Below are 26,045 nucleotides of genomic sequence, written 5' to 3' on the forward strand. Positions count from 1 at the left end.
AGGTAGTTTGGGCTGCTTAGAAAGGCAGAGTTCAACTCCAAGAAAGAGAGACACCTTCCCCTGTGTGTAATAAATGTGTGAGTCTCGTCTACTCAGATTACAGTACTCTAAACGCTCAAGTCCTCAATGCCAGGTGTACTCAAGACTGCTTCAGGGTATTGACTGTAGCTCTTCCCACACCGGGCCATTGCCATCAGCTGGAGCCCGCTTCTAGTGCTAGGACACTACAAGAACTACGAGAACTAGCTAGAGCCCTAGTGGGATAGGATAAGCCTCACAGCAGTGAGGCCTTCATGAAATGAGTATTGGATGGATGAAGCAGTGATTCAGTCTATAGTTGAGCAACTTCAAGCCATTTCCCGAAATAACTCATCTTCAGACCCTTAAAGAATTATTCCTTGTTTTGAATTAAATCAAGCTTCATTTAACTTCCAGTCCTTTGTCTTACATCTATCTCCAGGGGCCATATCAATTCTACCCATTCTTTTCACAAGAAGACAGCTATCATGTTCCTGAGTCTCCTTACTTCAGTTCCTTCCATCAGGCTCACCTCTGAGCATGCTCCGATTCATTTCTGTTCCACTTAAAGAGTGGTACAAAGAGCGCAGTACTCAATGTGTGGGCTGATGGGTACCAAGTACAATGAGATTATCACTCTCTTGTTATACACGGTGTGCTTTTTTTTTTGTTATTACATCAGAAATTACTTGGCTAGTTATATATGCTAAAAATATCATCTGCCTTTCCACTCTTCCTCACTTGTAATGATGCAGTTGTTTGTATAGCCAAGTATAAGTTGTAACATCTAAAACACGATGCCTGAATTATCACCTAACTCATTATAATCATTAACTTCATCTTATTAGCCATGACCATTAGAAAATGGAATTACCACTTAAAAAAAGATGTTAGCTCAGGCCCCCCCTCCCCCGCCCCCATCTTCAGCCTCACAAATTAAAGGCTACCTTGCAATACATCAGCTTTTGGATTTTCAGACTTCCTAATTCTATTTCGCTCCTTTTAAACAGGCCCTCTCTATTAAGCCCCGCCCCCAGAACGGCCCCTCCCTGGCCCCGCCCCCTTGGCTTCCAAGCGCCTCGCGTTCGCCCCGCCCACCCTCGGCCCGGGGCGGGAAGCCCTGGATAGAGCCACGGATTGGCTGACTGGGGCGCAGCTTGATGGCGTCGGGCTGGCGAGCTGCGGTCCCGCGGGTGGACCCGGGGCGAAGGCCGCCTGTGTGAGAGGGCCAGTGGCCCAAGCTCGCTGCGGACACGGGGAGGGGGAATCGGGGGCACTAGGCCTCCCTACACTTCGCCATGAGTTTCCTGATCGACTCCAGTATCATGATTACCTCCCAGGTGAGCTACTGCCTCCCGCCCCGGGACCCTCGAGCCTCTTTTGCGAATCTTCTCGGGGCTTCGGTGATGCCGACTTGGCCCGGGGTCTCGCTCTCCTCTTCCGCGGCCTGGGCCCGCCTCATCGGTTCTCAGAGCTCGGGGAGGGTGTAGGATTTGCTGCGTCCGGTTCCCTCGCCCTCGTAGTGGGGAGGCGTCCTGCGGCCGTCCGTGCCCCCACCCAGCCTCCATCTCCCCGCTTCCTCGTCCACTTTTGGAGGGAGTTAGGCGGCTTCGGTGCTCCGAGCCGGTGCCGCGAGAAAGGAGCGGTCCCCAAAGCGCCCCGAAGCTTCTGGACCGCGCTGCTGACCCATGGCTCGGGGAAGAGTGTGGTTCCGGGCGCGGAGTGCGCAGCAAGCCAATCGGAGCCGGCTTCTGGGGACACGTGGGGACCTTGCTGGTTAGTTGTCAAATCCTGAATCCGGGTTTGGAGGAATTTGCCGCGGTCAGCTAAGAGATCTTAAAAGTACTGTGGAAGGTTTCGTTTGTGCACCAACACCTCATTGTTTAATCCTCTTTCTGCTGCACACGCTCTTCGGATCTTTTCCCGACGCTCCTTTCTTACCGATCGGGCACCTTCATTCGTACAGTCAGCAGACTTGACCATTGTATAAAGCTCCGAGGGTACAAACACAAATAAAACACTTAACTCCTGCTCTATAGAAGCTGTGTCTAGGGGGTCTCTTGCTTTTACCAGCTTTCATTCGCTAAGCCACTCTGTTTTCTTGGTAGCACTGATATTTATGTTTTGTTTATTAATTTAATTTTTGAGGTCCTGTCTTGTTCAAAGCTGAATTCCCTCTCCCTCTAAGTGCAAGCACTAAACACAATTATTTGCCGGCCAGCTGTTAATATTTGTAGAAGCTCAGATTATCTTGTAGAAGCTCAGATTATCTTAATTATCGATCCCCCCCCCCCCCCCGTCATCTCCCAGTGTTTAGAGTATATTTTCTTTTTTTTTTTTTTTTTCAAGTGGCAAACGACAGAAACAGTTCCTTTTGAGGGTTTAAGGGAAACTGAATCTTTGATCCAGTTTTCCTATTGCTTCATCCTAATGGTTCTGTCTTTGGAATGGAGCATCGTCCTTGTCTCTTGAAAAACTTTAATTACAACATTTCGGAAATTATGAAATGAGGAATGCCCTAATAAGATAACTTTTTATTTAAAAAATTTTTTTTAACGTTTATTCATTTTTTTGATAGAGACAGAACGCGAGTGGGGGAGGGGCAGAGAGAGAGGGAGACACAGAATCTGAAGCAGGCTCCAGGCTCTGAACTGACAGCACAGAGCCCTACACGGGGCTCGAACTCACGGACCATGGGATCATGACCTGAGCTGAAGTTGGATGCTCAACCGACTGAGCCACCCAGGCGCCCCACTATAACTTTTTATTTTAAAATTCACTATTCTTTATATGGTTTTCATAATTGGTTTATTGGTTGCATAATATTCAAATACATTGATGCACAAAAATCTGGACCTATAATTCTCTTTTCTAACTTTTCTTAGGCTTTTCTAATTGTCCCTTTGTGACAATTCAGGTTTATTTTTAGCTCTACTACCAACTCAAGAAAAATGACAATATTTCAGTAGCATTTTTTTTTTACTCAATTTTTTTTTTACTCAATTTTTAAAAAACGTGAGTGAAGAAATTGGCATTGCATTGTAGCCTTTAAGATTTTTAACACGGATATAATTGATAAATTGAAGCAAGAAAGTGGCTTTCTGATATTTTACATCATATACTTTCACACATGCATTCATATGCAATATTAAATATTTAATGCTCTTTATAAACGAGGAACTAAGACCAAAGAATCATTTGTGTAGACTGTTGTCTGTCCATTTTTTATGTGGCTACTTCATTATTTTGGTATCAGTAAAAATGTCACTTTAGAAAGACTTTTCCTGACTCCCTACCCCGTCACAATAGCACCCATTCCAGCCACCTTCTGTCTCATTTTCCTGTTTATTTTCTTCTTAGCCTCTATCACTATTATTTGTGTGTTTGTTAGATATAAACTTCTTGAGGTTCTGGATTTTCTCTTTCTTGTTCTATGCTGTATTCCCCAGCATCTAAATCAGCTGCTGATGCATAGAGGCCTAGTAAATATTAGTTACCTTAGAAATACCTCTTCCTCATTTTTTCCTGTTTTGTATGACCTGAAAGATTTATTTAAAATGAAGTTTCGGGGAGCCTGACTAGCTCAGTCGATAGAGCATGCAACTCTTGATCTCAGGGTCGTGAGTTCGAGTCCCATGTTGGGTGTGGAGCCTACTTAAAATAAATAAATGATAACATGAAGTCTGAAATAGTTCTTTTTCTTGACTTTAACCAGGTGTTTGTTCCATTCCCCTCATCATTTCTGAATCTTTATCAGTCCTCAAAGCCCCTTTTCCAGCCTCATCTCTTAAACTCTTGGCAGATAACCTTGCCTCCCACTGTATCAATAAAAGTGAGGAAAAAAGATCTGATCTCCTTCTACACCGTAGGTCTTAATCTAAGCAGTTAATGTATGTCTACAACCATTTCCAGCTGCTTTCCTCCCTGGTCAGAAAAAAAAGGTGCCCGCTGCTCCTTTTTAAGGACATCCTCTCTACCTGTGCCTTTGATCTTAGAGCAGCTTTATTGTGGTTAAAAGCACAAGGTTTGGAATCAGTCACAGACTTCAGGTTCAATCCTGATTTTGACAATTACTAAATGAATTAACTTCTGTAAACCTCAGCTTTCTCTGAAATGAGGATAATGACACATACCGTAGGTTTTTATGATTTCATGAGATTACAATGCTAAGAATTTAGAGTTCCTGGAATATAGTACATGGTCAATAAAGGATAGTTGCCGCTAATCATAATAAATCATTAATACCTTCAATTCAGTTTCCCTATATGCATCTTTGCCACAAGTATTTTCACCACATAATTGATTGACCGTAAGGCAATTTTGCTGTAAAAGATAAACTTACAAAAATAAAACGGGACATTCATTTAAAAGGACATCATAAAAAAAAATAAAATAAAAGGACATCATAAAACATGAAAAATGGGTAACAAAATTAAATAGACCTTATTGTGAGATATAAAATATTTGAATACATCCAAAATGTGTAACATAGCACACTTGGCAATACTAGGCAAATAAATGATTTCATTTTGTGGATTGTACCCTAAGCACTATCTTCAGTATTTCATTCATAGCATTATACGTGTTTTTTGGGTTTTTTTTTTTTTTTTTTGCTTGTTGATTCGTCTCCTCATTTGGTATTACATATTTTTGTTTTTCCTCTAAAATTTCTTCTTTCATTAAGAGAAGTGTCAGTTTCCAAATACCGGGATGTATATTTATAACTGATCTTTTCATTGAACCCTGAATGCCTTCCTCACTGTTATTTGTTCTTGGTGCACGGCCACATATCCGCCGATGGATGGATCAAGGTTCTACAGTCAGTGTGGGTACAAAACTGTGTCACTGTATAGACCATTCTGAGGGCTATATATATGAATTATATATATTTATATATAATATAAAAATGGAGGTATTGCATCGATGGAGAAATGAGCCAAAATGATAACTTGCTGTTATCTTTTACAGCAAAACTGCCTTATGGCATATTAGTTACACAGCAGAATGTTTGCAGCAAAACTGCTTGTGGCCAAGATGGAAATACCAAATGCAACAACTCCTCCTCTAGTGTCCCATCAGTTCCTTCTCGCGTGTTTATCCCCTTACTCTACTCCTCTCTTCCCCTTGACCTATAAACTTTCTCTTTCCCCACATTTGTCCTTAGGCTACTATCTAATGTTTTCTCTTTTCCAGCCTTTTTTGAGCAGTCAGAATTTTTTTGTGTTGTTTTTTTAATTGAAGTATAGTTGATACATAATGTTACTTTGGTTTCAGGTGTACAAAAGAGAGCATGGTGATTGCACCAGTCTGGGAGTTCTGCTGTGCTACCATCTGTCACCATGCATTGCTATCACAATACCATTGGCTATATTCCCTCGGCCGTATCTTCATCCCTGTGACAGTCGTTCCATAACCGGAAGCCTGTATTTCCCATTCCCCGTCACCCATCCACTGCATCCCCCCACTCCCTCCTATCTGGCAGGCTTTAGTTTGTTCTATGAATTTATGGGTCTGTTTCTGCTTTTTGTTTGTCTTGTTTTTTCGGATTCCACATATAAGTGAAATCATATGGTATTTGTCTTTCTCTGACTTAATTTCACTTAGCCTCATACCCTCTAGGTCTATATGTGTTGTCGCAAATGGCAAGATCTCGTCCTTTTTATGGCTGCATAACATTCCACAGTGTGTGTGTGTGTGTGTGTGTGTGTGTGTGTGTGTGTGCGCGCGCACCACATCTTCTTTATCCATTCATCTATCTGTGGATCCTGGGGTTTGTAAATAATGCTGCAATAAACATGGGAGTGCATATATCTTTGAATTAGTGTTTTTGTTTTCTTTGGGTAAATATCCAATAGTAGAATTAATGGATCCTATGGAATTTCTGTTTTTAATTTTTTAAGGAACCTCCATACCATTTTACACAATTTACTTTCCCAGCAATAGTGCACAAGAAGGGTTCCTTTTCCTCCACATCCTTGCCATCACTTGTTATTTCTTGTCTTTTTAACAGTAGCCATTCTTACAAGTATAAGGTGATATCTTGTTGTGGTTTTAATTTGCATTTCCCTTAAAAAAAATTGCATTTCCTTGATGATTAGTGAGGTTGAGCATTTTTTCATGTGTCTGTTGGCACATGTCTGTATGTTTTCTTTGGGAAAATGTCCATTCAGGTCTTCTGCCCATTTTTAATTGGATTATTTGCCTTTCAGATGTTGACTTGTATAAATTACTTACATATTTTGGATATCAACCCCTTATCAGATTTATCATTTGCAAATATCTGCTCCCATTCAGTAGGTTGTCTTTTTGTTTTGTTCGTGGTTTCCTTTGCTGTCCAAAATCTTTTTTTGATGTGGTCCCAATAGTTTATTTTGATTTTTGTTTCCTTTGCCTGAGGAGACCTATCTAGATAAATGTTGCTAAGGCCAATGTCAAAGATTACTGCCTGTGTTTTCTTCTAGGAGTTTAATAATCTCAGTCTCAAATTTAGGTCTTTAATCCATTTTGAGTTTATTTTTGTGTAGGGTATATGAAAGTGGTCCAGTTTCATTCTTTTGCATATGGCTGTCCAGTTTTCCCAGCACCGTTTATTGAAGAGTCTGGCTTTTCCCCACTGTATATTCTTGCCTCCTATGTCGTAGATTAATTGACCATATAAGCTAGGGTTTATTTCAGGGCTCTGTATTCTGTTCTATTGATCTATATGTCTGTTTTCGTACTGGTACCATACTGTGTTGATTACTACAGCTTTGTAGTCTATCTTGAAATGTGGAATTGTGATACCTCTAGCTTTGTTCTTCTTTCTCAAGATTGTTTTGGCTGTTCAAGGTCTTTTGTGATTCCAAACAAATTTTAGTATTATTCTGGTTTTGTGAAAAATGCTGTTGGTATTTCTCATTCTTGGCTCTCGCTAGGTTAATTTGTGTTCATTGTCTCCCTTGCCTTACCCTTTTCACCCCCAGCCCACCTGCAGTCTGGTTCCTGCCCCCATTTCACTATTCAAACTGTTTTCCTTAAGGTCAGCATTGACCTTCAAGTTAACCAAATCCTTTGAACAATATTCAGTCCTGGTTTTATTGTCCCTCTGCTTCATTTAACACTCCTTCAAACTCTGTTCCCTTGGTTTCAGGATACTCCACTCTCCTGGTGTCTAGTCTCTGTCCACTCTTTCTCTGTCTCCCTCCTGCTCTCTTCTCCCCATTCCTACCCTCCACCGTTTCTTCTTGCCATGTTGCTCTTCTCACTGTACATACTATTCCTGGGTGATCTCACATACTTAGAGGGTTTTAACTCAGGTGTATCTGAGCTCTGCCTTTATAATCTCTTCTGTGTTGACCTGGATGGCCCTCAGGCACTTAGCAAGTGAACTCCTCTCCTAATATCCCAGCCTAGTTCCCAGACCTTTTATTTATCCAATATTCTTTATATAAGTTGGGTGGCCTCAATCTTCATTGTGTATTCCAGACAAGTCAAGCTTTATTCCTCCCTGCAGATTTAACCTTCTAAGTACTCAAATCGATTGCCTCCTCTCCAGCAACCAGTGTCTTCATTCAGGCCTTTATCATCTATCATCTGGACTGCTGCAGCAACCTTCTATAAACTTTCTCTTTCTACAGTGTTGTTTCCTTCAAATCCACGTGGCCACCAAAGTGCTCCATATAAAACAAACCGGGCCATGTCTTTGCCCTATTAAAATAGGACTCATCACCTATAGACTACAAGCTCCTTCCGGTAGCCTTTAGGACTCTGACTCATTGGTCTCCTGCTCCTCCTAAGTCTCATTTTTAACTGCTTCCTTCTCTGAATTTTATCTTCCGGCAGCACCCAATCATGTGTTGTATATACCCATGTATATTCCCAGGATACTCCCATGTATATACCATGCTATTTTCTCACTTCTGTGCCTGTCCTCCTATTCTTTCCTACGTGGAAGGAAAGCCCAGTCTTCCTACCTCCATCCCCTGTCTTTTACCTGCGTATTGCTTTTTTTCATCCTTTAAGAGAGTAGTCGTTTAATAGTTTAGGGGTGGTAGAAACCTTGGACTATGTGATAAATACCTTAGAACCTCTGCCTAGAAAAATACATATAATCCCCAAATTTGCACATGATACAGGTTTTAACCCTGAATTAAAACCTTCTTCAACTAAGATATTCTCCAGAAAATCCACCCTAACTCCTTACATGATCTCCCTCTTCCATATTCTTTTACATATGTGTATATTTCTTTCCTCGCACGTCCCATGTGACATTGTAATTACTTACTTAGTGTCTTCACCACTTATACTTCAAGCTCCTTGAGGGTGGTGACTGTCTTACTCATCTTTGTATCCCCAGCACTTAGCACAGCACATTGAAGTTGTCACCAAAAAATTGAGGCTTAGTGTTCAAGAACAAACCACGTTTCGCTATGGACCATCTATCCGTTCAGCAGACTTTAATGGAGAGTCTGCCATGTGCCAGGCATTGTACAGGGTGCTGAAAATACAGATTGACATTCAAACATCCTTGTCGTCACAGAGCTTACAGTCTAATGTCTAAGAAAGTGTGATTAAATTAGACATTACAAAACTGTGTGGCAAGTCCTTTGGAAATACAGGGTAGAATAGGATTATATAAAAAGAGCAACTTACCGTTAAGAGGTCAGAGCCAGCCTTCCAGAGGTTCTAAGAATTAAGACCTGTAAGGACTAGAGAGAAGTTCCGGTCAGAGGACAATGTCCATAGAAATCTTGATATGAAAGAAGAATATTGTGTCTAAAGAACCATAAGCAGTTTCATGTGGCTGAAAATGTGAGTTTGGTGGGTAGGAGGGACACAACAAGAGGCTGGAGGAGTCTTCTAAACCATGCTCAAGAGTTCACACTTCCTTCTGAAGTTGGTGGGAAGGCATAAAAGAATTTTATTCTTAAAGTTCTTAACCCATATAAGAGGAGTTATGGGGCACCTGTTGGCTAAGCCAGTAGAGCATCTGACTCTTGGTATCTGGGTCGTGAGTTCAAGCCCCATGTAGGATGTAAAGATCACTTTAAGAAAAATAAACTGTTTAAAAAAAAAAAAGGGAGTTGTATCAGTGTGTGTATGTAGCAAAGGTTCTGTTCACCAGTGAAAAACAGACCAGCTTTTGGAGCACTGAACAGGGCTGTCTTGTGGCTACGATCTCTGATGCCAGCTTGAACCAAAACTGAAACCATTGAAGTGGGATCCTTCAATCTCTTGGCTTTATACTGAGATGAAAACCACTTTATGTGGATTAGGCAGGATTGCGGAGAGGCTAAGAAAGCTCCACGAGAGAAAAGACATTAAAAAACCAGTTTTTCTACCTTTTTTTTTTTTTATTTTAACTCCTTTCCCATAAAGTTTTGGTTTTTCGAGATACTTGCAAACAGGGATCTAATATAAGAAGCAAGTATCACTGGTTTCTGTTTTTGTTTGCCAGCATCTCTGGCTAAAATGATAATCATAAGATTACAGGAAAAAATATTTTATTTTTGCCTAACTTAAACAATGTTCTAAAACATGGATAACTTCAAAAATTGAAGAGCATTTTAACATCCTCTCTCAATGTTATGGACTTGACATAAGTGGATCTTGTCTTTAATCTCTGAGATAAGTTAATTGTCTGTTTAGCAGACCTTTTATCATAAAATAGTCTGTATTAGGCATTTCTCAAAACATGACGTATATTGACAATTCGATTTTCTTTCTCCTCCAGATACTTTTCTTTGGATTTGGATGGCTTTTCTTCATGCGCCAACTGTTTAAGGACTATGAAGTAAGAAGATATCATTTTGGTTATACTACTCTATGTATTTAGATTGTTTTAAAATGGGCGAGTAAAATGCCTCTGTTCAAGAAAGGTCATGTTCACTTCCAAGATAGGGAGTTTTGGCCAAATGAGTACTATATAATTCTTAAATTGGAGAATATGATTTAAGTTTAGTTGATTTTTTTTTTTTTTAAAGCGAGTCATATGTAGCCTAGGAGCAAGAACTGTCATGTCTTAGTAATATCAGTATACAGAACAATAGCAGATACTTTTTGGAAGAGAATTTAACTTACGTCTCATAAATGTTCCCATTAGTTTGGGTATCTGACCTTCAGTGTTAATGACCAATCTTACATCCTAAGTTAATACCAAAATGCTAAGGCTGATCTGGTTCTTAAGTCTTGAATTCATAGAAGCACCAGCTTAGACTGGACATTTCCTAATTAATCCTCATTTAGTAGTAAGCTCAATGGCTGTGGACTAATTTTAGATCATTTCTAGGATGTTCACCGTTAAACCTCCCCCAGGGAGTTTGGGGTTGTTGTCTGAAAGAGCCCAGGATTCTAGAGATTCTGCTCTGCTCAAGAAGGCCTCCCAGGGGAGGTTCCAAAACTGGTCCAAGGCCTGCAGAGTGTTGAAGAAACCCTTTTAGTATGAACCTACATATATGTGTACATCTGTCCATTTTTTTGATCAGTGTGCATCATGAATTCCAAGTGCTACTTCTGACCCTGTCACTTCATCTTGTGCTTTAAATTCTCCATCCACAAGATGATGATAAAAGTGCGTCATGATTTAGAAATACTACCTACTTCCATCTGTTTCTTTAGCTCCAAGAAAGTTGCTATTGCCCTGTTTCCAGTGATTTAAGAATTTCTTCTTTGTCAGACTTGTGACCAGAAGATTATCAATTCAATATTTCGCACAAGGACATGACTTGTATTCTGTATTTGACTTTTAATAGGTACGTCAATATGTGGTACAGGTGATCTTCTCTGTGACTTTCGCATTTTCGTGCACCATGTTTGAGCTCATCATCTTTGAAATCTTAAAAGTATTGAATAGCAGGTGAGTGAGTACTAATTAGCTCTTCTCATGAAGAGACCTGTAAGATTTCTTTATGGTAGAAGACTTACCTGAATCCCATAGCTGAAAAAATTCTACCATGCAGTTAGTTTAGTCTCAGTAACTATAAGAATCCTAGCAAATATGGGTCCCAGCCACCTGGTAGCTGGTTTGACACAGACCGTGAGAAATAGGGAAAAAGAAATCTGACCATTAGCTCTGAGCTCATTGAGAATGAGGCTGTGAGAGAGAGCCTAGGTCCCAGGCTACACTCCTAGAACTTTTATTGTTCTGAGGCTGCTCTTTGAATCCTGGTAATGGCCTTTCACATTGCTGTGCTAATGAAAAAAAAATCTCTACCTGAAAAGATCAGAATTCCTCAGTTAGTTCTGTATGGGCTTCTCTGAAGTCTGAACTCCAGCTCTCACTACCTTTGTTGATTTCACAGGCCTGGTCAAGTCTGATTGAATTTAAAGTCTTCTTTAAAGCGTTTTTAAAAAGCAACTCCTATTCCTCTCCAAATAACAGACATGTTGTTTGTTATAGTCCAAAGTATTTCTTGTTAAACAGGAAGCTTGGGGTTTTTTAGGCCGTTGTGTGTAGAGTAGATCAGCTATTCTGTGTTGACCTGTGTAGTTTTTATCACTGCATGGAAAAATATTTCAAGAATAAGGTGGCATTTGACTCTGTAGTCAGGAATCGGTGCTGAGCTAAGCTGTATAACTTGTTTCAGACTCCTGACACTTGAGACTTAGACTGTATTCTCAGATTCCTTTGAGAATCAGAGTTGATAATTAATGTCTCTTGATAGGTAAATTAAAAGCTTATCGTATGATAAAACAAGAGTATGTTCTGCCTCTTCTATTAAACTAGTTCTTCAAACCTTTTTTGGATGAGCAAGATACAGATCCTGTGACTATCAAGAATAGACCAGTGTTCTTTAACTTAAAAATTACTAAATTTTATTATCACAAGCTGGAACTTTCACTGCTATCTAACTAGAGGCCGGTAAGTTGTTCTATAATGGACCAGATAATATTTTAGGCTCCACAGCTTATGTGGTCTCCATCACAACTCCTCAGCTCTGCTGCTGTGGAATGAGAGCACCCATAGGCGATGAATAAACAAATTCATGGCTGTGTTCATGGCTGTGTAGTATGGCTGTGTTCCAATAAAATCTTACTTATAAAAGCAGGTGTCTGGCAGGCCATAGTTTGCTGACTACTGATCTAAGTGCCAAAAGAAAAGACTGTGCCTCAGATATTTTCTAAAACCAAAATTGTTTTTGGTAGATGATGTCCCCACTTTTCACTCATTTATAATTAATCCATACAGGAAGACCTTTAACTCAGTTACTTTGACGTATAGTTCTTAAATAGTTTATCTTAAAGAATATAGGAAGTTGCATTGCTAAAATCTGGTTGTTCTTTGTGTGCTTTTGGGGGGGTTGGGTTTGTGTAAACTAAGACATGTTCAGTTACCCCTATTTCTTTCATGCTAACATTTGGCTCTACTATGTCACAGAAATATGGGCCTTGATTATGTATTATATTGGTGTGTTGACTGCGTTCAGAAGTTTTCAAAGGAAAATCTTGGCCCTAACCAAGAGTATTTTTTGACTCCCCTCTAAGCAGAAGTGGTATTGTCTCCTATTCAAATATATAATCTTGTTAGGATCCTCAATTTTTCCAAGAGAATGTCATTTTACTCTTGGCTCATATAACAGTTAAAACATGCGGTTCACTTTTAATTGGCAATATGTGTCATCCTTGTCATTTCAAACTGTCTCCTGATGCTTTTAGAAGTTGAGCTGAAATACTAAGTACAATTGCCCAGAGAATGTGCAGCGTCTTTGTTTCTCTAGATGCTGTAACAGTGGGTTAATCCAGAGCAGTAAAAAGCTGTCTGTATATATAGACTAAATGATATTGGCATTTTGTAGTGTAGCTTTTAATGAATAGCTCTTTATTTTATGATACCCGCCCCCTGTACTAAGGAGAAATGGTAAGGAACAGCCCAGTGAAACTGATTTTGACCTTTCTCTTGAAAGGATGTTGTTGAAGACATTGTTAATTGCCCTCACATTGTCTTCTTTAGGAAATCTTTGGAGAAATTTCATTACAGTCTTGGTAATAATTTCAGTAATAGTTATGCTTCCTTGAAGCAATTGTTTTTTCCCGTAGCACTGTCACTTGTTTAACTGATCAAATTTTCTATTTGATGTCAACCATTAGAAAGCTTAAAGCTAAATTTATGATCCACTCATGTAAGTTTCCAGAATCCTATGGTTTGCATTTTCAAAACTGTCATCAGGCCTAGCCTGCTTTTTTACCTATCTTTTCCCATGTTTTTCCTTTCTTTTCCTACTTACAGTTTATTTCATCATTCTGTATTTTATATATCTTCATAAACCACTTAACCACTAAACTTTTTGAAACAAGGCCCAAGTGTAAGTTCAAAAATCAATAAATACAAAAGACACTATCAAGAAAGTAAACAGACAACCCAAGAATGAGGAAAAAATTTTTATAAATCACTTGAAAGAGACTTCAATCTAGTATATATAAAGAACTGTTGGGGCACCTGGGTGGCTCAGTCGGTTGGGTGTCCGACTTCAGCTCAGGTCACGATCTCGTGGTCCATGAGTTCGAGCCCCGTGTTGGGCTCTGGGGTGATGGCTCAGAGCCTGGAGCCTGCTTCAGATTCTGTGTCTCCCTCTCTCTCTGCCCCTCCCCCGTTCATGCTCTGTCTCTCTCTGTCTCAAAAATAAATAAAACGCTAAAAAAAAAAAAAAAAAAGAACTGTTAATAGTTTAATAATAAAAAGACACATTGATAAAGAACAAAGGATCTGAATAGGCATTTCTCCAAATAAGATACAGATGCCCAATAAGCACGTGAAACGACACTCAATGTCATTAGCCATTTGAGAGGAAATGCCAATCAAAACCATAATGAGCTACCACTTAACACCCATCAGGGTGGCTATAATCAAAAAGACAGTAACAAGTGTGGGCGAGGCTGTGGAGAATTTATGGAGAACCCTAGCATTCTTCCTGGGGAGAATGTAAAATGGTGCAGCCACTCTGGAAAATAGTAGCAGTCCTCAAAAAATTAAATAGTAATCATATGACCCAGCAATTCCACTCCTCAGTATAAATATAAAAAGAAATGAAACGTGTCCACACAAAAGTTTGTACACAAATGATCATAGCATCACTGTTTATAATAATGGGGTGCCTGGGAGGCTCAATCGGTTAAACGACTGACTTTGGCTCAGGTCATGATCTCACCGTTCGTGGGTTTGAGCCCCACATCGGGCTCTGTGCTCACAGAGCTGTGCTGTGAGCACAGAGCCTAGAGCCTGCTTTGGATTCTGTGTCTCTCTCTCTCTGCCCCTCCCCCGCTTGTGCTCTGTCTCTCAGTGTCTCTCAGAAATAAATAAATGTTAAAAATTTTAGAAAAAAATAGCTTACAAGTAAAACAATCCAAATGTCCCACAACTAATGAATGAGAAAACAAAATGTGGCATATCCATACAGTTGAATGAATGTTATTTAGCCATAAACAGAAATGAAGTATTGATAGATGGCATAGCATGCAAAGTGAAAGAAACCAGACACAAGACCATATACTGTATGATTCCATTTATATGAAATTTCCAGAATAGGTAAATCCATAGCGACTTAAAGTAGATTGGTGGTTTCCTAAGGCTGGGGCAGTTGAGAGGAAAGGAGAGCTAATGGGAATAGAGTTTCATTATGGAGTGATGAAATGTTCTAAAGTGTGTTGTGATGGCTGCCAACTCTGTGAGTATCCTAAAACCATTGGATTATTAATGGGTGAGTTATATCTTAAAGGGGTGAATTATATCTCAATAAATTTGTCATTTAAAAAATGTCCACAGTAGAGGATTGGGCAAAATGGGTGAAGGGGAGTGGGAGATACAGGCTTCTGATTATGGAATGTGTAAGTCATGGGAATACAAGGCATAACATTAGAAAAGTCCTAAAAATATTTTAGTCAGTTAATAAAATACAGTTTATAAGCATTAAAGTAGTCATGAAAATCAAATGTTTATTTATATTTAAGATACATAAGAAATATTTATGTCTTTATAGCACATATTACCATTAATATTTATTTTCTCTTAATTCTTATGAGCCTCCCAGTGGTAAGAGAAACAATAGCCATTCTACCAGTGCTAGTATATGTTAATAGGTTATTATACACTGCCTACGAATGTAACTAGAGCATTAACATTCTCATTTGAATAGGTAAAATTCTTAGGAAGTTAGGATGGTCATATATACCTTTCAGAACTTTATAATCTATTCTTTAACCTCTATAAACAAGCAGACCGTAACAGCCTACTTGACTGATTGGATGGGATATATCTGGTATTGAGTTCAAAGAGCAAGAGATCTTTCGGAAGACTAAAGAGAGTGGAAGTTGCTGCCTCCTTCCCCTCTTAGCCATATTCTTTTATACTCATTTCAGTTCCCGTTATTTTCACTGGAAAATGAACCTGTGCGTAATCCTTCTGATCCTGGTGTTCATGGTGCCTTTTTACATTGGCTATTTTATTGTGAGCAACATCCGACTATGTGAGTATCTGTAAACGTGAGTATTTTACCTGCTCATGTCAGCACGTCGATTGAGACAAGGATTCGTGGGGACTGAGGCTGTGGAGAGTTTCATTTCTGTATTACTCTCAGTAACTACTGTTGTTTGGGGGTGCCCCACACCAGCATCTTTAAAAAGTAGGCATAAAATCAATGTTGAATGAATAATTAAGCCACCTGTGTGGCCACAACTATCTTTCTGTTTCTACTGTTCTGTCTCCCCTAACCCACATCTTAATTCAGCCAAATTCCTCTTGCGACGATAAATACGCTTCTCTAAAAATGGTATTATTCCATCATTTCTTTGCCAAGTGGACAAGCCAGTCAAATAGTAGTTAGTATGATTCCATAGCTGGAAGTAGAGCAAGCTCTCTAATGTGGATCCATTTAACCTTAGTCTTTCTCCTCCTCCTTAGTGCATAGGCAGCGACTGCTCTTCTCCTGTCTCCTGTGGTTGACCTTCATGTACTTCTTCTGGAAACTAGGAGACCCATTTCCCATTCTCAGCCCGAAACATGGTGAGCGAATATGTGACAGGGAGAGGGAAATAATTGTTTACCATTTTCTAATTTTGAAAAACAATAACTTTTTTAAAAGTTCTGGGGCGCCTGGGTGGTTCAGTCGGTTAAGTGTCCGACTTCAGCTCAGGTCATGATCTCATGGTCCATGAGTTCGAGCCCCGCGTCGGGCTCTGTGCTGACAGCTCAGAGCCTGGAGCTTGCTTCAGATTCTGTGTCTCCCTCTCTCTCTGACCCTCCCCCGCTCATGCTCTGTCTCTCTCTGTCTCAAAAATAAATAAACATTAAAAAAAATTTTTTTTTTAAAGTTCTGATTATGGGAAATATAGCAAGTTATTTCTCTAAAAACGATCTGCTTTTGAACTGACCTGCCCTTCGTCCTAGGAAGTCTCAGTGCTGGCTTTGGAAAGAAACTACCTCTATGATTTTAGAGCAGGAGTTTTTCACCTTAGGTTGGTGAATGAACTTCAAGAGAGTAAGGGGTAGGAAAATTTGTCTTCAACTTAAAACTCCATGGGGCGACTGGGTGGTTCAGTCGGTTAAGCGTCCGACTTCGGCTCAGATCATGATTTTGTGGTTTGTGAGTTTGAGCCCTGCGTCAGGCTCTGTGCTGACAGCTCAGAGCCTGGAGCCTGCTTCGTATTCTGTGTCTCACTCTCTTTCTGCCCCTCCCCTGCTCATGCTCTGTCTCTCTCTATCTCAAAAATAAATAAAACATTAAAAAAATTTTTTTTGAAAACTCCTGATATTGTATGCAGAAGTACAGGGAAACATTTATGTGTGTGTTTGAAGGCGAAGTACCCATAAACTTTTATTAGATTCCCAAAGGGGTCTAAGCCCCAAAAGATAAATGACCACTGCTCAGATGATGATAAATATTGTCTTTAGGGAATATATGCATTTTGGGAAAGAGCGGTGACATAAACATTCAAAATTGGTAGGTAAAGAAAAGCTTTCTAGGAATCAGTGTCTCTTCTTACACAAAGAAAGTTCATTTCAAATACAAGAGCAGGGGCATTTGGCTGGCTCAGTGGATAGAGTATGTGACTCTTGATCTTGGGGTCATGAGCTTGAGCCCCCAAGTTGGGTGTAGGGCTTACTTAAATAAATAAAAACGTAAAAAAAAAACTCTTTAAATATGAGAGCAGATTATATAGCCATAATTTCTGTGCTAAAAACCATGAACAATAGTCTCTCAGCTAAAAGTCCTAGTACTTCAGAAATATATATATATGAATCTATCTAAAATAGATTAGCGGAGGTTCCGGAAGATGGCGGCGTAGGAGGACGCGGGGCTCACAGCGCGTCCTGCCGATCACTTAGATTCCACCTACACCTGCCTAAAGAACCCAGAAAACCGCCAGAGGATTAGCAGAAGGGAGTCTCCGGAGTCAAGCGCAGACCAGAGGCCCACGGAAGAGGGTAGGAAGGGCGGCGAGGTGGTGCGCGCTCCACGGACTGGCGGGAGGGAGCCGGGGCGGAGGGGCGGCTCGCCGGCCAAGCAGAGCCCCCGAGTCTGGCTGGCAAAAGCGGAGGGGCCGGACGGACTGTGTTCCGACAGCAAGCGCGACTTAGCGTCTGGGAGGTCAGAAGTTAACAGCTCTGCTCGGAAAGCGGGAAGGCTGGAGGACAAAGGGAGGGAGAGCTGCTGAGCCCCCGGACGGCAGAGCTCAGCTTGGCGGGGAACAAAGGCGCTCACCAGCGCCATCTCCCCCGCCCATCCCCCAGCCAAAATCCCAAAGGGAACCAGTTCCTGCCAGGGAACTTGCTCGCTCCGCGCAAACACCCAACTCTGTGCTTCTGCGGAGCCAAACCTCCGGCAGCGGATCTGACTCCCTCCCGCTGCCACAGGGCTCCTCCTGAAGTGGATCACCTAAGGAGAAGCAAGCTAAGCCTGCCCCTCCAGCCCCTGTGCACCTTGCCTACCCACCCCAGCTAATACGCCAGATCCCCAGCAACACAAGCCTGGCAGTGTGCAAGTAGCCCAGACGGGACACGCCACCCCACAGTGAATCCCGCCCCTAGGAGAGGGGAAGAGAAGGCACACACCAGTCTGACTGTGGCCCCAGCAGTGGGCTGGGGGCAGACATCGGGTCGGACTGCGGCCCCGCCCACTAACTCCAGTTATACACCACAGCACAGGGGAAGTGCACTGCAGGTCCTCACCACGCCAGGGACTCTCCAAAATGACCAAATGGAAGAATTCCCCTCAGAAGAATCTCCAGGAAATAACAACAGCTAATGAACTGATCAAAAAGGATTTAAATAATATAACAGAAAGTGAATTTAGAATAATAGTCATAAAATTAATCGCTGGGCTTGAAAACAGTATACAGGACAGCAGAGAATCTCTTGCCACAAAGATCGAGGGACTAAGGAACAGTCACGAGGAGTTGAAAAACGCTTTAAACGAATTGCAAAACAAAATGGAATCCACGATGGCTCGGCTTGAAGAGGCAGAGGAGAGAATAGGTGAACTAGAAGATAAAGTTATGGAGAAAGAGGAAGCTGAAAGAAAGAGAGATAAAAAAATCCAGGAGTATGAGGGGAAAATTAGAGAACTAAGTGATACACTAAAAAAAAAATAATATACGCATAATTGGTATCCCAGAGGAGGAAGAGAGAGGGAAGGGTGCTGAAGGGGTACTTGAACAAATTATAGCTGAGAACTTCCCTGAACTGGGGAAGGAAAAAGGCATTGAAATCCAAGAGGCACAGAGAACTCCCTTCAGACGTAACTTGAATCGATCTTCTGCACGACATATCATAGTGAAACTGGCAAAATACAAGGATAAAGAGAAAATTCTGAAAGCAGCAAGGGATAAACGTGCCCTCACATATAAAGGGAGACCTATAAGACTCGTGACTGATCTCTCCTTTGAAACTTGGCAGGCCAGAAAGGCTTGGCACGATATCTACAGTGTGCTAAACAGAAAAAATATGCAGCCGAGAATCCTTTATCCAGCAAGTCTGTCATTTAGAATAGAAGGAGAGATAAAGGTCTTCCCAAACAAACAAAAACTGAAGGAATTTGTCACCACGAAACCAGCCCTACAAGAGATCCTAAGGGGGATCCTGTGAGACAAAGTACCAGAGACATCACTACAAGCATAAAACATACAGACATCACAATGACTCTAAACCCATATCTTTCTATAATAACACTGAATGTAAATGGATTAAATGCGCCAACTAAAAGACATAGGGTATCAGAATGGATAAAAAAACAAGACCCATCTATTTGCTGTCTACAAGAGACTCATTTTAGATCTGAGGACACCTTTAGATTGAGAGTGAGGGGATGGAGAACTATTTATCATGCTCCTGGAAGCCAAAAGAAAGCTGGAGTAGCCATACTTATATCAGACAAACTAGACTTTAAATTAAAGGCTGTAACAAGAGATGAAGAAGGGCATTATATAATAATCACAGGGTCTATCCACCAGGAAGAGCTAACTATTATAAATGTCTATGCGCCAAATACCCGAGCCCCCAGATATATAAAACAATTACTCATAAACATAAGCAACCTTATTGATAAGAATGTGGTCATTGCAGGGGACTTTAACACCCCACTTACAGAAATGGATAGATCATCTAGACACACAGTCAATAAAGAAACAAGGGCCCTGAATGATACATTGGATCAGATGGACTTGACAGATATATTTAGAACTCTGCATCCCAAAGCAACAGAATATACTTTCTTCTCGAGTGCACATGGAACATTCTCCAAGATAGATCATATACTGGGTCACAAAACAGCCCTTCATAAGTTTACAAGAATTGAAATTATACCATGCATACTTTCAGACCACAATGCTATGAAGCTTGAAATCAACCACAGGAAAAAGTCTGGAAAACCTCCAAAAGCATGGAGGTTAAAGAACACCCTACTAACGAATGAGTGGGTCAACCAGGCAATTAGAGAAGAAATTAAAACATATATGGAAACAAACGAAAATGAAAATACAACAATCCAAACGCTTTGGGATGCAGCGAAGGCAGTCCTGAGAGGAAAATACATTGCAATCCAGGCCTATCTCAAGAAACAAGAAAAATCCCAAATACAAAATCTAACAGCACACCTAAAGGAAATAGAAGCAGAACAGCAAAGGCAGCCTAAACCCAGCAGAAGAAGAGAAATCATAAAGATCAGAGCAGAAATAAACAATATAGAATCTAAAAAAACTGTAGAGCAGATCAACGAAACCAAGAGTTGGTTTTTTGAAAAAATAAACAAAATTGACAAACCTCTAGCCAGGCTTCTCAAAAAGAAAAGGGAGATGACCCAAATAGATAAAATCATGAATGAAAATGGAATGATTACAACCAATCCCTCAGAGATACAAACAATTATCAGGGAATACTATGAAAAATTATATGCCAGCAAATTGGACAACCTGGAAGAAATGGACAAATTTCTAAACACCCACACTCTTCCAAAACTCAATCAGGAGGAAATAGAAAGCTTGAACAGACCCATAACCAGCGAAGAAATTGAATCGGTTATCAAAAATCTCCCAACAAATAAGAGTCCAGGACCAGATGGCTTCCCAGGGGAGTTCTACCAGACCTTTAAAGCAGAGATAATACCTATCCTTCTCAAGCTATTCCAAGAAATAGAAAGGGAAGGAAAACTTCCAGACTCATTCTATGAAGCCAGTATTACTTTGATTCCTAAACCAGACAGAGACCCAGTAAAAAAAGAGAACTACAGGCCAATATCCCTGATGAATATGGATGCAAAAATTCTTAATAAGATACTAGCAAATCGAATTCAACAGCATATAAAAAGAATTATTCACCATGATCAAGTGGGATTCATTCCTGGGATGCAGGGCTGGTTCAACATTCGCAAATCGATCAACGTGATACATCACATTAACAAAAAAAAAGAGAAGAACCATATGATCCTGTCAATCGATGCAGAAAAGGCCTTTGACAAAATCCAGCACCCTTTCTTAATAAAAACCCTTGAGAAAGTCGGGATAGAAGGAACATACTTAAAGATCATAAAGGCCATTTATGAAAAGCCCACAGCTAACATCATCCTCAACGGGGAAAAACAGAGCTTTTTCCCTGAGATCAGGAACACGACAGGGATGCCCACTGTCACCGCTGCTATTTAATATAGTGCTGGAAGTTCTAGCATCAGCAATCAGACAACAAAAGGAAATCAAAGGCATCAAAATTGGCAAAGATGAAGTCAAGCTTTCGCTTTTTGCAGATGACATGATATTATACATGGAAAATCCGATAGACTCCACCAAAAGTCTGCTAGAACTGATACATGAATTCAGCAAAGTTGCAGGATACAAAATCAATGTGCAGAAATCAGTTGCATTCTTATACACTAACAATGAAGCAACAGAAAGACAAATGAAGAAACTGATCCCATTCACAATTGCACCAAGAAGCATAAAATACCTAGGAATAAATCTAACCAAAGATGTAAAAGATCTGTATGCTGAAAACTATAGAAAGCTTATGCAGGTAATTGAAGAAGATATAAAGAAATGGAAAGACATTCCCTGCTCATGGATTGGAAGAATAAATATTGTCAAAATGTCAATACTACCCAAAGCTATCTACACATTCAATGCAATCCCAATCAAAATTGCACCAGCATTCTTCTCGAAACTAGAACAAGCAATCCTAAAATTCATATGGAACCACAAAAGGCCCCGAATAGCCAAAGTAATTTTGAAGAAGAAGACCAAAGCAGGAGGCATCACAATCCCAGACTTTAGCCTCTACTACAAAGCTGTCATCATCAAGACAGCATGGTATTGGCATAAAAACAGACACATAGACCAATGGAATAGAATAGAAACCCCAGAACTAGACCCACAAACGTATGGCCAACTCATCTTTGACAAAGCAGGAAAGAACATCCAATGGAAAAAAGACAGTCTCTTTAACAAATGGTGCTGGGAGAACTGGACAGCAACATGCAGAAGGTTGAAACTAGACCACTTTCTCACACCATTCACAAAAATAAACTCAAAATGGATAAAGGACCTGAATGTGAGACAGGAAACCATCAAAACCTTAGAGGAGAAAGCAGGAAAAGACCTCTCTGACCTCAGCCGTAGCAATCTCTTACTCGGCACATCCCCAAAGGCAAGGGAATTAAAAGCAAAAGTGAATTACTGGGACCTTATGAAGATAAAAAGCTTCTGCACAGCAAAGGAAACAACCAACAAAACTAAAAGGCAACCAACGGAATGGGAAAAGATATTTGCAAATGACACATCGGACAAAGGGCTAGTATCCAAAATCTATAAAGAGCTCATCAAACTCCACACCCGAAAAACAAATAACCCAGTGAAGAAATGGGCAGAAAACATGAATAGACACTTCTCTAAAGAAGACATCCGGATGGCCAACAGGCACATGAAAAGATGTTCAACGTCGCTCCTTATCAGGGAAATACAAACCAAAACCACACTCAGATACCACCTCACGCCAGTCAGAGTGGCCAAAATGAAGAAATCAGGAGACTATAGATGCTGGAGAGGATGTGGAGAAACAGGAACCCTCTTGCACTGTTGGTGGGAATGCAAATTGGTGCAGCCGCTCTGGAAAGCAGTGTGGAGGTTCCTCAGAAAATTAAAAATAGACCTACCCTATGACCCAGCAATAGCACTGCTAGGAATTTATCCAAGGGATACAGGAGTACTGATGCATAGGGGCACCTGTACCCCAATGTTTATAGCGGCACTCTCAACAATAGCCAAATTATGGAAAGAGCCTAAATGTCCATCAACTGATGAATGGATAAAGAAATTGTGGTTTATATACACAATGGAATACTACGTGGCAATGAGAAAAAATGAAATATGGCCTTTTGTAGCAACATGGATGGAACTGGAGAGTGTGATGCTAAGTGAAATAAGCCATACAGAGAAAGACAGATACCATATGGTTTCACTCTTATGTGGATCCTGAGAAACATAACAGAAACCCATGGGGGAGGGGAAGGAAAAAAAAAAAAAAAAAGAGGTTAGAGTGGGAGAGAGCCAAAGCATAAGAGACTGTTAAAAACTGAGAACAAACTGAGGGTTGATGGGGGGTGGGAGGGAGGGCAGGGTGGGTGATGGGTATTGAGGAGGGCACCTTTTGGGATGAGCACTGGGTGTTGTATGGAAACCAATTTGACAGTAAATTTCATATATTAAAAAATAAAAAATAAAAAAAATAAAATAAAAAAATAAAAAAAAAAAGAAATCATAAAAAAATAAAATAAAATAAAATAGATTAGCAAGCCCACCTATAATAAATATACTGGCACTTTGATACCAGAGGTTTTAAAAAAATACACATCTATTCATTTCACTCTCCTATTGTATCAGGGTTCTTCTAGCAGAAAACAGAATCTAACTAGTTTAAAGCAGAAAGTGATTTATTACAGAGTATTAGGGAGTTTATACTATTTATAGGAAAGCAGGATGGGCTACCAAAAGCATTCAGATTCTCAGCATGGCATACAGGACCTTCTATGGCCTGACTATTGCTGTCTTTCTCTGTGCCTGTCTCCAGTCCTACCAAATTACTTGAAGTTTTTAGAGCTGTTCTGTCAGCCTCAACATTCCTTGTGGAAAATGCCTTTTCTTTCAGTATTGAATTCCTGTCAGTTCATTCCTCTTAAGATTTTTCTGGCCATCATTACAAGGTATGAATTGCTCCCACCTCAATATACTTGACTCCATCAATATACAAAGACTCCATCTTACTGGTCTTTGCATCCCTGGTGTCTAGTATGAAACCTAGCACATAAAGTGTTTAATGCGTGTTTATTGCATTACTGAATGAAAAAAGCAATTTCTGTCTCTCCAAGGTAGTAGATGAGTTTAAGAATATGACATTCTGGATAGGAATTTAGGATTTGCTAATATGATTAACATGTACATGTCCGTGTAGGGAAAGATTTTGGAGTAGAGAGGCCCTGATAATAGAGATCTCATATAAACGGTTTCATATAAACCCAAGAGGGACAAGAATTCTAAAAGTGATAGCACAGGTCACATACAGCCCAGAGAGACTCTGATGCCTGTCTCCAGCTTTCTCCTTGTGAGCAGTCAGTTCACACGACCTGTACAGCCAGACCAGGCCTGAGGGAATATAAAGACCACCACATCTTTTGGATCTTCATCTGTCCTTATTTCTAAATCCTATAGGGATATCCTAAAGAAGCTACTGGGGGGAAGCGCTAGAGAGAGAGTTTCACTTTTAGTCTTTCCTTAGTATTTCCTCCAGGAAATAAGCATTTTGGTTTTATGTCTGAATATTCAGGTGTCTAATTCATTTGACTAAGAGAAGTAAATAGGAAGCAAAGTTTAGGCAATGGATGGGAAGCAGCCAGGCTTACTCTGCCATCGTAGAGCTTGTCCAGGACTGCCCCAACAACCAGTATGGTTCATTGTTGTGGAGACCACAGAAGACTGCAAGACCCAGGCCTTGCCTATCATGAAAAGATGTCCGTGAAAATACTCCTTCATGCAGTGCCTGTACCTAGGAAAGGTGAAAGGCATTCAACAGTGAGAAAGGGTAAGAGAGGCTAAGAAAGTACATGAAGCTAAAAGGAGTCTGTGTGAGCAAATGGCAACAGTTAGATGGCCTTGTGCATGTCACTTCATCAGACTTTCCATCTAGTAGCTAGAAAACAAATAATGATTGACCTTTACTTCATAGAAATGCTAGGATGAAGTCGGTAGTATCTAAACAGTAATTTAGACCAGAAAAAGATATTTAATAAAGGGGCACTACCTTAAAGGGAATAAAAGTAGAGGGGACATTTTTCTAGTTTTTTTACATTTAGTAACCTATATTAATCCCTTGGACTTTTTTATGATACTAGATGATAATTATGTACCCATAGTCAATAAACATCTACTGAACACCTTCCATGTGACAGGCAGTAAGAAAAACAAAGATCAGTAAGGCAGGATTCCTTCCTATAAAGGGGATGTAGGGGTGCCTGGGTGGCTCAGTTAGTTAAGCATCTGACTTCGGCTCAGATCATGATCTTACAGTTCATGGGTTCGAGGCCCGCATCAGGCTCTGTGCTGACAGCTCAGAGCCTGGAGCCTGCTTTGGATTCTGTCTCCCTCTCTTTCTGCCCCTCCTTCTGCCCCTCCTCAGCTCACACCATCTCTGTCTCTGTCCCTCTCTCTTTCTCTCAGTCTCTCAAAAATCAATAAACATTAAAAAAATAGAGGATGTAAAGAATTATGTGGGAAGTAGAATCAACAGAATTTGGATGAGGATTTAGTCATTCATTTAACATTCCACAAATATTTTCTGAGCACCTAGTTTATTGTTAGTGCTGGAGATTCAACCATGAACAAACTAACTAGGTTTCTGCCCTCCAGCAACTTACCCTCTGGCAGGAAGGACTAAACAATAAATATATAAACAAGTGATTGCTGATCGTGATCATTATCAAAGAGCAAACAGGTTGCTATGGTAGACAACAATGCAAATAAAGATGTCAAATTACATGTAAGCGGTTAGAGTCAGCTTTTCTGAGAAATTATTTAAACTGAGATTTAAAGGACAAGACAAAGGTAGACCCAGCAAGAAGGTGCCAGAGACATTGTGTAAAGCCCTGAGGTAAAAAAGCCTGGTGTAGTCATTAGAGAGTAAGAGACAGAATGGAAACTAGTGGTGTAGATTTTTCTGTCATGGTGACCAGATACTTGATGATGTCATTTTCTAGGATAGGTAATGCAGAAAGGGGAAGATAAGTTGAACTTGAGGTATGTTGAATTTGAAGCGCCTGTGCACATCCAAAGTGATGTTCAGTAGGCAGTTGGATACACGAGGTCAGCAATTTAGGACAAAGAATGGATTTAGGAGTCCTCAGGGAGATAACTCCAGAAATCTAAAAAAATCAGGCACCATCGGCTAAATGTCGTTAGATGAATCTGGGGAAAAGCGCAGTACCACCCATGGAAAAATGTATAGACTGAAATGAAAGATTATTTTGGCCCATTATGAACAGAGAAAGACCAAGAAAATACGAGAGAAGTAAAAGGGATAACTGAGG

The 26,045-nt window shown here is 40.4% G+C and overlaps 1 protein-coding gene across 2 annotated transcripts in view; it reads left to right on the forward strand.

The window, feature by feature from the left end:
* Positions 1 to 1,145: 1,145 nt before the first annotated feature.
* The window catches only part of LOC122228590 (Golgi pH regulator), a 65,402-nt gene continuing 40,502 nt past the window's right edge, over positions 1,146 to 26,045 (forward strand). Inside the window, exons 1-5 of one of the 2 annotated variants that reach the window (XM_042953706.1) lie at positions 1,146 to 1,358; positions 9,731 to 9,790; positions 10,749 to 10,852; positions 15,349 to 15,455; positions 15,890 to 15,991. In XM_042953706.1, the coding sequence (XP_042809640.1) occupies positions 1,317 to 1,358; positions 9,731 to 9,790; positions 10,749 to 10,852; positions 15,349 to 15,455; positions 15,890 to 15,991 (415 nt within the window). In that variant the 5' untranslated portion in view covers positions 1,146 to 1,316. The remainder of the gene's footprint in view (positions 1,359 to 9,730; positions 9,791 to 10,748; positions 10,853 to 15,348; positions 15,456 to 15,889; positions 15,992 to 26,045) is intronic. The other variant, XM_042953707.1, reaches the window with a different exon arrangement.

Source organism: Panthera leo, chromosome C1 (genome assembly GCF_018350215.1).
Source record: "Panthera leo isolate Ple1 chromosome C1, P.leo_Ple1_pat1.1, whole genome shotgun sequence".
In the NCBI taxonomy this organism is placed as follows: domain Eukaryota; kingdom Metazoa; phylum Chordata; class Mammalia; order Carnivora; family Felidae; genus Panthera; species Panthera leo.